General features: G+C 32.3%; 4 protein-coding genes across 5 annotated transcripts; 2 read left to right on the top strand and 2 right to left on the bottom strand.

Annotated features, from left to right (window-relative positions):
• The first annotated feature begins 422 nt into the window (after positions 1–422).
• On the top strand, positions 423–2,734 carry LOC139089278 (glyceraldehyde-3-phosphate dehydrogenase 2). The gene is made up of 2 exons (XM_070638758.1): positions 423–576; positions 1,386–2,734. Exon 2 carries the CDS (start codon positions 1,426–1,428, stop codon positions 2,422–2,424), a length of 999 nt encoding a protein of 332 aa, XP_070494859.1. The 5' UTR covers positions 423–576; positions 1,386–1,425; the 3' UTR covers positions 2,425–2,734.
• A 1,374-nt stretch (positions 2,735–4,108) lies between these two features.
• On the bottom strand, positions 4,109–8,546 carry ssp2 (short spindle 2). Of its 2 annotated transcripts, XM_070638923.1 has the most exons (7): positions 8,405–8,546; positions 7,921–8,098; positions 7,390–7,630; positions 5,494–7,326; positions 5,234–5,356; positions 4,970–5,168; positions 4,109–4,910 (listed from the first exon to the last, which is right to left on the bottom strand). In XM_070638923.1, exons 2-7 carry the CDS (start codon positions 7,965–7,967, stop codon positions 4,873–4,875), a joined length of 2,481 nt encoding a protein of 826 aa, XP_070495024.1. In that variant the 5' UTR covers positions 7,968–8,098; positions 8,405–8,546; the 3' UTR covers positions 4,109–4,872. The 2 variants fall into 2 exon arrangements, with proteins under 2 accessions (XP_070495024.1, XP_070495025.1); XM_070638924.1 differs by lacking the exon at positions 7,921–8,098.
• A 1,005-nt stretch (positions 8,547–9,551) lies between these two features.
• tank (EI24 domain-containing protein tank) lies at positions 9,552–11,291 on the bottom strand. The gene is made up of 7 exons (XM_070638866.1): positions 11,135–11,291; positions 10,857–11,023; positions 10,423–10,783; positions 10,255–10,360; positions 10,154–10,185; positions 9,894–10,045; positions 9,552–9,826 (listed from the first exon to the last, which is right to left on the bottom strand). The coding sequence occupies exons 1-7, from the start codon at positions 11,147–11,149 to the stop codon at positions 9,715–9,717; spliced, it is 945 nt and encodes a 314-aa protein (XP_070494967.1). The 5' UTR covers positions 11,150–11,291; the 3' UTR covers positions 9,552–9,714.
• A 242-nt stretch (positions 11,292–11,533) lies between these two features.
• On the top strand, positions 11,534–13,973 carry LOC139089328 (histone H2A deubiquitinase MYSM1-like). The gene is made up of 4 exons (XM_070638826.1): positions 11,534–11,700; positions 11,759–13,492; positions 13,603–13,741; positions 13,810–13,973. Exons 1-4 carry the CDS (start codon positions 11,651–11,653, stop codon positions 13,891–13,893), a joined length of 2,007 nt encoding a protein of 668 aa, XP_070494927.1. The 5' UTR covers positions 11,534–11,650; the 3' UTR covers positions 13,894–13,973.
• Positions 13,974–14,050: the final 77 nt, after the last annotated feature.

Below are 14,050 nucleotides of genomic sequence, written 5' to 3'. Positions count from 1 at the left end.
ATCATACATCGTTTTGGGGCTCGGCATTCAGGCAAAGACCTGATAATTCCTCGAGTAGTAACAAATATTTTGATTATCACTTATTTTTGTTAATCTCGTATGTTGTTTTTCAGAGATAATGCGTGATTAAATTATGAATAAGATGAACTATGACGTGGACTGCTTCGTTAGATAACATAATTTTAAGATCCTGTAAGCAGTTTCATAATGTAAATGCAATTTTTCATTAATATCTGTAAGAATATTATTACACATTCAATACATCCATCGGAGCCTTTTGTTCAATATAAGAAGCAACAACAACAACAATATAAACCGCTATACTGAAAAAAATGAGAGAATCACTCGGGGAAAGTATACAGCACGAAGTTGGCCAGGGTTTGTAATCTATGTGTTTTCGTACATGATAAAACAGCGAAATGTCATCAAATAGTACGAAAATGCGCGAGTAGAAGCTCTGCTCGACCTTCGTATCACATTGAAAAATTGCTCTCTCAGTGTTCATTTATACAGAAAGCAAAGAAAGCTACTCATTCTGCATCAAGCGGTCGAAGTGTAGACACACAAAAAACTTAAGTGAGTATAAAAATTCAATTTAATTAACTTTAATAAAGTTGAAAGTTATCCAAAGTGAACTTAAGTTAGTCAAGAATATACCTAGAAGTGAATTATAGTACGTCATAAGCTAGTTTGTGGGCATTTAAGCTTTTAAATTGAATGATTCAAGCCCGCCTTTGGATCTCGAAATTTCCACGTTAACTTTTTTAGAATTCCAATTCAAACCAGTCAATTCACTTAATTTCAATTACGTTCTTGTTTATCAATAACCATAAGTTATAGTTAGTTCCAATAAAGCTGTTTTTCGGAACATTTTCAATGATAAATCGATATTTAAAATGTCGGAAAATTTTTCGGTTGCATAATCAAGTCGATTTGCATAGCCTGATGCATTGAATCAGCTTTATCTGTTAGATTATAGATTCATTAAGTAACAAAATGCAGTAATTGATTACAAATATTATCAGAAAACATACTTTTTAAAGCCGGCGAAAAATTTTTCTTTGACCTCTAAATGTCCGCTACGAAGTAGAGTATAGACTTACACAGTCACATCTTCTCATCTCTACATAGTTCCCTTTATATTCATTGCATTAATATCAGTGTATGTATGGGAAAATTTTATTTTTAAGTTTTCCCAAACCTGTTTCATAATAATTGCAAAATTATTGGTTAGATCTGTAAAAAGATCCAGTAGACAGAAAATACTTCTTCCATAGCCGACATTTTGAGCCTATTTATTTCATGCGCAATATTTTGCCGAAAAAATATTGATTATACGTCTAATAATAACTCAACAACTTTTTTTGTATCCTTTCCATCCACAGTTTATTCAAACTCAGCAAATCCCAAGGAAAACACTTAATCATGTCGAAGATTGGTATTAACGGTTTCGGACGTATCGGACGCTTGGTCCTCCGTGCTGCCCTCGAAAAGGGAGCTCAAGTTGTTGCCGTCAACGATCCATTCATTGATGTTAACTACATGGTCTACATGTTCAAGTTTGACTCAACCCACGGACGCTTCAAGGGAGAAGTTAAGGCTGAAGATGGACACCTCGTCATCAACGGTAACAAGATCGTTGTTTTCCAAGAACGTGACCCAAAGAACATTGCATGGTCAAAGGCTGGTGCTGAATATATTGTTGAATCAACTGGTGTCTTCACAACAATCGAAAAGGCATCTCTTCACTTCGAAGGTGGCGCAAAGAAGGTCATCATCTCAGCTCCATCAGCTGATGCACCAATGTTCGTCTGTGGTGTTAACTTGGAATCATACGATCCATCAATGAAGGTCGTCTCAAATGCTTCATGCACAACCAACTGCTTGGCTCCACTCGCTAAAGTCATCCACGATAACTTCGAAATTGTTGAAGGTTTAATGACAACAGTTCATGCTACCACAGCTACACAAAAGACCGTTGATGGACCATCAGGCAAATTATGGCGTGATGGACGTGGTGCTGCCCAAAACATCATTCCAGCATCAACTGGTGCCGCCAAGGCTGTCAGCAAAGTTATTCCATCATTGAATGGCAAACTTACTGGTATGGCTTTCCGTGTCCCAACACCTGATGTCTCAGTCGTTGACTTGACTGTTCGTCTCGCTAAACCAGCACCATATGCTGAAATCAAGAAGAAGGTTAAGGAAGCTGCTGATGGTCCAATGAAGGGTATTTTGGGATACACCGAAGAAGAAGTTGTCTCATGCGATTTCACAAGTGACACACACTCATCAGTCTTTGATGCCCTTGCCGGTATTCCATTGAATGATCATTTTGTTAAGCTTATCTCATGGTACGATAACGAATTCGGTTACTCACACCGTGTTGTTGACCTCATCAAGTACATGCAATCAAAGGATTAAATTATTTAATTAAAATATATAATTCAATTCTTTTATCAACACAACAACATCCGTATGCAGATTCTTTAAAAGTGATTGATGACTACCCAAATATCTAATATTGCTGCTACAATTTATAAGCATAATTATTATAGATTTCCTCTTTAATAGCCGTTTATGAATTTAATTAAATATCACAACAAATATTGATTATCCAAAAAAATGTTTGCAAAATCTGATGTCATCAATTGTAACTAGATTTTAAGGCATAATTATTAATTTTTAAGGAAATAAATACATCGTTCTGTGAAGCAGTTACAAAACAGATAAAGCTCTCTTGATTTCTTATTCCTTAATTGAAATTTATTTCAGAATTGTGTAATTTTACAGTCTAGACTTGAGGATTCTGGAATGTCTTACGACTTAATCCAATCGATTTAAATCCGGTCGATTTATTTTTAATCCGATGGATTTATTCTCAATTTTGATCATTTATTTAAATTTCAAGGCTGAGCACTGGCCTTATCAGTTGTTGTCGTCCAGCGACACACCTCCGACATTTTTAATTATTCTGTTAAACCTGCCTAAGCAAGAAAAACAGCTTCTTTGCGACATTGAATAGAATTTTTAAGATTTGGCAAATAAATGCAAATGACCAGAATTTAGAATGTAACGGAACTCGATTTGGCAAATTGATTGCCACAATATCATCAACATAATCTGATCCATATGCTCTTTCGTTCGTTTATTTGTTTGTGAAACTAATTCACGACATTTGTTTTTATGACCGCAGCCGCAATCAAAACATCCAAAAATATTTTGATCAATATTTTTTTTCTTCGTCACGACACGTGCGTGTACCAATGACCTTTGAGAATAGTTCAATAACAGTGGATGAATGTCGTAATGGATGCGACATTTTTTTAATCATTCTAGGGAGTTCTGGATGTTGTTTTCAGAAATTATTTTCAAGAGTGAGCAAGTTATGAAGACGTCATAAGCTGTCTAATCGGACGTCTAATACAGTCATACAGCTTAAATTCATTTATTGCACACGTTTTTCTTTTATCATTAAAAGTAAACCACTAAGTCAAGTCATGACTGATAAGAGCCCAAAATATCGAATAAAAAAGTCTTTTGTAATGATATATGGCTGTTTTCCAAGCATTTTGTGGGTGACACGAGTCAAAAGTACGAGAAGAAAGTGAAACAAACATTACGTCACAAGTAGAATCGAGATTCAGTTACAAAATGAAGTGAAAATGTAGATTTACGTTGTGTTCAACTGTTGTGCTACACAGTTCAGGATTTGAATTTTTGCGAGCTGTTGAACGTTGATTTTGCAATAGTCTTAACTCGATGCAGAAGAACTGAATTTCAAATAATTTTAAATTTGGAAAATAACGAACTTTTGAAATTTGAATTTTAACGGTTTTCAAAAATTTGAAATTAATCGTTTTTTGAAATTCAAATTTTCTTGGAGTTCAAAAACTGAAAATTCAATTGAACTGAACTAAAATGAAGTGAAAAATTCGTTGAAATGTTGAGTTTCATCTCCTGAGAAACAGCTTCATATTCACAAAAGTTGTCATGCCAGTCTGTCAATAAGATTATGAGTAAATCCTGAAATATAAAAATAAACCAATGAATGAACAGAAAGGAAGAAAATTGCAAATTCTTATACCATCAAGTTAGACAGGCAAGCTTTAGTTTTTCAACAGTTGATTTTTATTATTTATGCGTTTTCATGGATGAATGATAGAAAAAATGAAAGTAAATATGTTTTATCATCATAAAATGATTAGTTTTTTAGCATCATATTAACTTTATTATTAGTACTTGATTTTTTTTTTCTGCGATAACTTATGCATGTATGTTAGTGTTTTGGAGTCTTCGATATAAGGTTTTAGTAGAGAGAATTATTCATGGTAATAATAATAATAATAATATTGATTTCGTTATTTATGCCTAAACAATTGTTAGAATTCAATATTTTCAATAAAAAAATGCCGAATTCCACAATCAATTCACAATGCATTGATATTATTGGTAGAAAATTGCCAAATTTCTTTTATTTTTTTCAAAAAGAATGGCTTTTTAAAGGTAGGAATGATAAAAGTAAAATCCTCAATTTCTTTCATTTTTTGAAATCAAATCAAAAGTCCTAACGCGTTTTTATGGGCACAAAAGTTCATTTTAAGGAATAAGAAGCTGTAACGTTTTTCTAGTAACTAAAATTGATTATTCGCAACAAATAAAATAAAGAATCATCATCTTTTTAAATGGGGGGACATTGACTAAACAAGAAAAATCTTCATAGTATAATAGCACAATATTATTTCATAGAACCTAAACATACATAATCCGAAACTTGCCGAGACCAAACAAAATTTTATGAATATCATACGATAATATATTAATCCACAGTATAAAATGTTCATTAGAAAAATCTTTTGGATTTAAAAAATTTCATGACGTCGTAGCTGGTCTTGTAATCGACTTCGGATCTATAAAGGAAAATTTAATTATAGTAAATTCTTTTAACGATAAATTTATCTTTTCGGACGTGGTAATCCGCTCTTCACTTGTGGTCTTGGTAGTCCGCTCATTGGCCGTGCGATTCCTGATGGTTTAGGAATTGCACCGGAAGGTTTCTTAATTGGTTGATCTAATTCTTCAGTGCTGTTTTGTTGATATAATTGCTGCTCTGCTGCATGAGATATATGTACACTATTTCTAGAACTTGCTGATGATGATGATAGGCTCTACAAAATTGATTTTAAAAAACAATTAGAGCAATTAGACTATAAATCGATAAGAAAAACCTTACATATGACTCATTATCTGAATCTAATCGTTTTGTTGTGCCATTGCCATAATATCCAGATGATGGACGAACAAGCCCTGCAGCTTTTCGGTTCGTTTGTGCTCGTGGTTGAAATGTTTGTGGAACCTACAAAGAAAAATTATTAAATTTTAACGGAAATTCAGAATTTAAAAAATAAAATCTGTTTAGTAATTCTAGTTCACTTTCGTTCAGTTCAATTTGAATTTTTAAAATACGTTAGGATTCAAATAACAAAAAATTACCTTAAAGTTGTTATCCACAGGACGAACTAATGATGATGCTCGCGGACCTTTCAGGTTCGATTGTGATCTGGTGGTTTCAGGGTATAGTTTTAAGTTACTCGTCATTCGAAATCCGTTTTGTGCACCGCTATTTCCATTATACATCAAATTGTGTATCGATTTGGATTTAATTCCCATTGGCGATTTCAAATTTGACACGGTCTTTTTTGTATTGGTGGACATATCAGAATCATTATCAAGGCTATCAGTCGAGTTTGCTTTAAGTGGGAGATTGAGGTCATTTCTGGATTTATATGTAGGGCGTGAGAATCCGAATTTTGATAATTTGGATACTGCGGGTGGCTTTTTGAATTCACTTTCATCTTCCTGCTGTTTCTGTTGATTAATTTGATTTCTTCGTTCCTTATTACTTCCTGGACTTACTTCATTATGTGGTATTTGTGGCTGTTGCGACTCCTCTGGCTCTTCCGTATTCACAATTACCATTCCAGTTTGCAATCGTGGCCGATTCAATTTTATTGTTTTAAAACGATCTCGGTCGTTCTTGTCAATGACTTCATCTTCATTTTCTGCATCGTTACCGATGGATTGCGAATTATGATGGATTGATGACGTGACACTCCCAGTCCCATTTCCATTTCCATTCATTGAAGCCTCATTTTGTTGCTTCTGCAATTGTAAATTAACGTCGTCAAAAAGACGGGATCTACGATTCAATAGTCTTTCGCTACTTTTATTCATCACATCATACTGTGTCCTATTATCATTTTCACAGTCTTTCTTCTGTCTTTTGTCTTCCTTTTGCTTCTCCATATTTATGAGTGAATGACGTTGCTTAATACTATCCACAGACTGTAAAAGCTTTTCACCTTCTCGTGACTTTTCGACATTAAATGTATCCAACATTTCATCAAATTCCTTCTCATTGGCATCTGTAGATGTGATTAAGGCATCTCGCAATTCTCTTAGGCACTCGAATGACTCGCCACAAACGCGATTTGACAATTTTATTGTTTCTTCATTAAGTAAAAATTCACATTGATCCTCGATCGAGTTTCTATAATCTTCCATTGTGATAGTATCGACTAATCTTCTACCTTTAATATTTCTTAAAAGTACCTCATCATCTTCATCGTCATCATCTAAATTTTGTGCATGTAAACTACTTATTGGCGATATTGTGTCATCAAAGTCTTTCCTTAATTTATTATTATGATCATTTTCTGGATGATTGTGAACAGGCGTTGATTGTACAACATTACTATTCAGAATATTTTCATTGCTCAAGTGTTGATCCTGAACATTCTCCCATGTAATATTGCAATTATCGTACTTATTAAACGTGAGATTCTTTCCAAAGTCCTCCGTACTCACATTCAATTGCATATCGGCATTTTCTATTCCTATCTCTTTTATTGGCTCACTGTCTGTTGTTGCAACAAATGTATTGCCCACAAATGTTGCATTTGGCTGCGAATTTGTGATTGTTTTATTGATATCGAACGTAAAATTCATTAAATTACGACTAATATTATTTGGATTGTTCACTGGCGTTGCTGGAGACTCTAGATTATTATTATTGTTATTATTATTGATAATATTTGCATTATTTAATCGTCTAGTTTGCTCCAAGTTATCGTGTGTACTTCCATTCAATAGGAAACTAACGTTCGTGAAGTCACTACTTGTTATCAGACTATTGAGCATTGTGTCATTATTTTGGAAGTCCATTGAAGTACAGATCGATGAAGGTGGCGAAACGTCATTGAGCCAGCTTCTTTGCATTGATAATGGTGTATATGTTCCACCCACTTGAAGATTTATTGATGCAATCTGAAATTAATTCAAGTTTAGTTGAATGTATTGAGTTGTTAAGCAGGTTCAAGGCTGACTTACACCAGATTCCATCGATTGCATCTCCGAGTTGACAGTCTGCAGTGAAGGTGTATTTGAGTCAGATATGTTAAATGTTCTTCTTTTTGCAGGTCGTGTGAATGTTCGTGAATCAAATGTTTCATTGTTGACAATATTGACGGAATTAATATTCTCATTATCCTTTTTTGGCAGTGGGTTATTCAACTTCCACTTCTTAAAGATTTGTGTTACTTCATCGTCCATTGCTTCGGCTCGTATTACCCTATACACAGCACAGCACATAAAGAAAGAAATGAAAATAAAAATTTACGCAATTATTTCTTTTACTCTGTTCCTCTCCTCTCACAACTGCTTATATTTTTGTATGTGCAAGAAGAAAACAATATATTTTTTTTAATTCGTCTATAAAACAGACACATATATTTAAATATTGTTGTAATATGCTCCATAAAAAGAGAGAAAAATGCATAACTAAATTTTGCAAAAAAATTTCATCAATATTAATGATTTGTTATGTTGTTAAATAATAATTGTAAAAGTAATAAAACTTACAGGAATGAATCATCCATTGCCTCATCATTTAACAGACTTAAATCCATTTTTGTGTGATTTATTTGTTTTTTGATAACTTAATTACACTAGAAATCTATGTTCAGAACCGAAAATAAATCCTAATTTTGCTAATACATTCACATAACAGAAAAGAAATGAATTGCTTGCAACATAAGCACTGAAAATAAAAATATACTTTGATTAATTAAAGAAAAATCGTTTTTTTTTTCTTTATGGATTTTTTAAGAACATCTCATAATAGTTCTATTTTTAAAACACGAAATATTCTCTTTAGACTTAAAAATCACTTTATGCTGTCCTAAAGATCAGAATATTAACAAGATTACATGCAAGAAATCATATTAAAATTCATGCAGATCCAGCTAGAAAATTGCATAAAAATATTTAAAAATTGATTTTTTTAGAAAGTTTATTATTTTCATGCAATTTTTGACAATTTTTTCAATTATAGTAAACTACCCACACAGTTTCTTTACTCCTTGAACTATCTCCGCGATTTTTAACACTAAACTGAATGCTTTAATTTATCAACAATACACTCTTTCCGTCTTAAAATAATTAAAGATTTTTTATGACTAAGAAAAGAGAAAAAAAAAATATCAAGGGGAACAACAACTGCGAAACTTTTTAAACTTGTGCAGGGACTGAATGTATGTGATCTTGTTTACCATATTATATGCTGTCACTTTGTCCTTTTTATAGTATAATTAAGATTTGTTACATGAAATTTTTGAAATTGATTTTTAAAATTATCAAAAAACGTTCAGAAATTTATTTTCGTTAAAAACTTCAACTCATTTCAGTTCATTTGAACACAATTCAAATTTGAAAATTCCGTTGAAATTTGAATTTCAAAAAGTCGTTGACCTCCAACTAGAAAATTATTTGAAGCATATCCAGCTCAATTTCCAACTCATCAATTCATTCCTAAACATAATGCGCCTTAGAAGCTTACAACTTAATCTCCAACTAATCTCAAAATAGACAACAAAAAAGTTTACCGATGGATATAAGAGTTTCTAAATATTTATCTTATCTTCTAAGGCATGGTGCTGAAACAAGCAAACTCGATATGAGCACAGCCGGCTTTGTTTCTGTCAATCAAATAATTAGTCTTCCTCAATCAAAGAATTACAAATTAGACGAAGAGTCGATAAGAAAAATAGTCGATGGAAATGACAAAAAGAGATTTGAATTATCTCGGTCAGAAAATGGGGAATTATTAATTAGAGCATGTCAAGGACATTCAATTAGAAATTTGGATGAGACACAAATGATGACGGAGATAGTCGATGCTAATGAATATCCAATAATTGTCCATGGAACATATGAGAGAAATTGGAATAGTATCAAAATTGAAGGACTTAAAACGATGAATAGAAATCATGTCCATTTTGCTATTGGATATCCACAAGACAAACAAGTCATTTCAGGTATGAGAAAATCATGTGAGATATTTATAGAAATCAACATGCACAAAGCAATACAAGATGGAATTAAGTTTTTCCTCTCAGCCAACAAAGTTGTTCTGTCTAGCGGAAGTAACAACATAATAAGCCCAAAATATTTTAAAGCTGTAAAAAATCGTCATGGCCAAATGATTGAATAAATTAATGTTTTTATAAAGTTTATTTATCCATTTTCACTTGATAAACACGTAAGCACCGATTGTTGGATTTTTGTTTGATATATTAAGGTTCTCTATAAAAATTTTGTCACAATTTCACATAAGCGTATTTAGAGCCTACCCAAAAAAATATTTTTTTAATTTATTTAACGTTTTGTCGGAGTTGTTGATGATCTATTGCTTATGCTCTTTAACTTTCGATTAACAAAGGAATTGGGAAGCGCCACAACTAGAGAGAAAAATGGAATTGGAAAATCTCTGGAAAAAAGACATTATTCATTAATTAGTGACTAGTTAAACATGATTAAAGCTGCATGATACTTACATTCTTTGTGTGGGAGCACTATCAATGCTACTAATGATAAGTAGAGGGAAAAACATGGAAAATATACATCCTTTCACTATAAAGGAATCTGACAATTCCGTCAACAGTCCTAAATACAGTCCAAATCCAATATAGTAAGGCCAATTATATTCCTGAGAATGGGGGAAATTCATGAAATTAAATTAAATTTTCAGGGATTAGGATTAAATTTTTAATCCTAGGATTAGTTTCGAAGGATTAAAATATATTTTGATATTTACCACTAATTTCAATCGTCTATGAAGCTCATATCCTAGAAAAATTCAAGAGTTCAAAATTAGGAGCTGATTTAGAGTCTGGCACCAAAAAAATATCCACTCACCTTGATTGAACCATTTATATTCAAATGAATACAGACTATACAGCAAACATATATGTATAAAGCACAAAATTCGTCCCAAATAAGGTATATAACTTATAAAATTTCCCTGAAATTAAATGAAATTATCAGTATACACATGCATACATTATTTTATAAACAGGAGCTTACCTGAAGTATAAATAAAGATTGTATGATTAACGAAAATACAACATCAGCCAATAATAAAGAAATTGACGGAATGAGGGTCCTTTTGCCTCTCCGAAACTCGTAAGTAGCGTCAGCAATGTCTTGAAACCAGAAGAAATTAAATATCTTGGACAGCAAAAATAATGGAACTACCCAAATGCACGAAAAGATCCACGACAATATTGAATTCATATATGTCCAAATTCCTGGGTCAGTAAAGTGCGTGATTAACAGTTTTAAGAACGGCAACAATAGATGATAGAAAAATAGTATGCTTAACAGGAATAAGCCACCATTTAAAGCGCAGCATTGAAATACCCGAAATGCTACATTTGACTTTTTTCTGTAAACAGACCAAATTTTTAAAATTTAATATTTCTATATACGTAATTTCCATAGATGTAAATAATGCTTACTCTTTGCTTTTTTCCTTTTCTTTGTTTGCCTTCTTTTTGGCTGATTGCTGATTACTTTGATCATTTGCTTTTTCTAGCTTCTGATTTATCGTTTTATCAATATAAAATATTACGTAAATATTCTTTATGGAATCTATAAAACCGTCAAAAATTGATAAACTTATTACCTGGAATTGTTAATGAGAAACAAAACGTTAATTATGGCTTTCTTAAGAAATTTTTCAAACAAAATTTAATCAGAAATTGAAAATTAGTGAAATTAACTATTTTTCACCTACTTTTAAACTTTCCATTATTGATTATGTTGATTTGTGGCTGCTTATACTAATTAATTCGTTGTCAAAGAGTCTTTATTTGTGCTAGAAGAGGGTAAAATTAATTATTTTAATGAAAAAAATGTAAACACAACGAATAGAACATTTTGAAAATCAAGTTAGCAATGCCTCACTTGATGATTTCATCTCATTTATAGCGCTTTTTTGAAAAATTACCTATTTTCGAAAATTCAAATTTTGTACAGTTACGAATTGAGCTAATCTGCTCAAAATAATTTATGTTTACGATTTTATTAAATAAACTAACTAAATGTTTATATGTGGACAAAGTGATAGTATTAGCAACTATGTCCTAGAATGATGTGCTATAAATTATACGAGTTAGCATAGTAGACATTTTTTAAACGTTATACGAGTTATGAAATATAAACAACAAAAGAATTTTCTCTAATTTTCATTAATTAAGCTATTTAAACTTACTAAAATTTGATCTAAACTACATAATAACTAATATTAAGGATGTCTGAAGACGATGATGGTGAATATTTGATAAGTGAACAGCAGGAAGGGTGAGAATTGAGGAAATTACGTTTTATTTTAAAAACTGTTAATAACACTTGATTTTAGCATATCCGAGAGTCTTAACAGTGATTATTCAATTCCAACATTATGGTACCATGGAGAAGATATACCCTCAAACAATGAATTGATATTTGAAGAGCATATACCGATATTTTTAGAAGAGGAAGTTGTGACTGAAGAATGCTTTGAGAACGTAGTTCCAACAACAAATAATACGTTGACTGAATCAAAGCCCAAGATTAATAATTTAACAATAAATCGTGATTTATTAAAAGTTAATCGTCGGGATGTTCAAAGTCAATCAGGATCTCGAACACCACATACACCAAAAACGCCATCGAGTGCGAATTTTAAGCCATTTGTACTGAATGAGCATACTATGAAGATATTTAAGAATAAAATAAAAGCAATTCAGAAACGAAGAGCGCAAGCATTAGCACGAGAGAAGAAACAACGTCCGAAGAAGATAAAACCAGCACTGACTCCGACAAGCAATAAAGTACCGATAAGTAATAAGAAGCAAACTGCTCAAGTTCCTGTTGTAAAAAAGCCCGAAGTTCTCGAGTATATAACTTATAAACCCAAGCCAGCAGTCGATCCGAAAAATTCAGGGCAGATATTAAGAATGGAAAAGGTCGATAGCGATGATATAGAAGTGGATATTTTATCGAATTCTGAGGACGATGATAATGTTGTGAATAATGTTGTGATAGGATTAACCGATTTGCCTGAAGAGGATGAGAGTGGTGAAATGTCTGTGGATGATCCGGATAGTAGTTTTACAACGGAAGTAGTTCCTGTGGAACTGGAAGATGAAGAGAAAATTAACGAATTAAGAGAATATGATGAACAAACTTTTTTAGAAATTGATCAAACAGAAATGCCATGTTGTGAGGTGGTTTTAGATCCACAAAGTGTGAATTCAATTGAGAAATTTATGATGTCTGAATTCTTTAATGGAAGTCCAACACGAACGCCAGAAAGATATCTTAAAATTCGAAATCACATAATCAATATGTGGAATCAATGCAAACCCAATTATGTCTCAAAAACGTCAGCAAGAAATGGCTTAAGAAAATGCGGAGATGTGTCAGCAATAGGTCGTGTACATTTATTGCTGGAAAATACTGGCGTAATTAATTTTGATTGCCCAGAAGTTCAGTACATATTACCATTAAAAATATTGTATGGAATATTTCAACAAAGTATAAGGAACAAGAACCAAAGTTATGTGAGAAATAATAAGAATGACTATGCATCCGATAATTCGATGCTGCAACAACAAGAAAGCTCATCAGATTCTATGGTGAATAGGATCAAATCACGGACGCAATCTAAAACACAATTCGAATTGATCAAATGTCAAAGATTCTCAAAAGATAACATTGCACCGTTTGAAATTTCAATCACTTTATCCTGCCTATTATGTCTCTATTTCCATGCACTTTCGTCTAAGTTAGAAATTATGGGATTCCTTGGTGGACATGTCGACAAAAGTAACGGACGAAATAAGATATACTTGAAATGTTACAAACCTTGCCGTACATCCATTCAAACCCCTATTAGTGCTGAGATGTGTCCTATTTCTCAAGTTGAGCAGTCGTCTGATATAACTGATTCTGGATATGAACTCTTGGGGTGGTTTCATAGTCATCCAAGTTTCCCAGCTATTCCATCAAGAACCGATTTGAGGACACAAAATGAAATTCAAATGCAATTTGCACCAAATAATCCATTCATTGGGTGCATTCTTTCGTGTTTACAGCCAATGGATTTCAAGTGAGTAGTAACGGTCATTTTGAATTTGAAAATTATGCAAAAATGATTTTTTACAAAACCGATTGGATTTGAATTTTACAAAACCGTTATAAATGAATTTCTTTTTGTAGATGCATTTACATGCAGAAAGACACAGCATATGAGCTGCAAGTCGATATCGAGAAGGATTATTCGGGTTTCAAGGAAGATATCGAAAGCGTTTCAAAATTGATTGATCGAGGAGAGAATTATGAGGAAACCATTCAAAGGGTAGGTTTATATGCTCAATTTACATCCATAAATTATTAATGACATAAACTTTTTATTCTTATTTACAGTTTATTAGCTCAGGAAATAATCTGCTAAGAGAACTTTCGATTCCAGAAAGTATTGAAAATATCCTACAGAATGAAATTATTTGATTTTTGTGTGCTAAACAAATGTGCAAACAGTATTTTAAGTTTTTAATGCAATAAAATTAGAACCTATATTGATAAGATGAAGGAAATGGTCTAAATTTTCATTTTAGACGAGTTTTGTGCAAGGATAACAATTGTTTATATCCAACAGTTTGTACTT

The sequence above is a fragment of the Chironomus tepperi genome, unplaced genomic scaffold, assembly GCF_022539635.2.
Source record: "Chironomus tepperi strain 1889 unplaced genomic scaffold, CSIRO-AGI_Ctep_v1 contig_177, whole genome shotgun sequence".
Classification (NCBI taxonomy): Eukaryota; Metazoa; Arthropoda; class Insecta; order Diptera; family Chironomidae; genus Chironomus; species Chironomus tepperi.
Note: the sequence above shows the minus strand (reverse complement) of the source record. Positions and strands in the feature narration are given on the sequence as shown.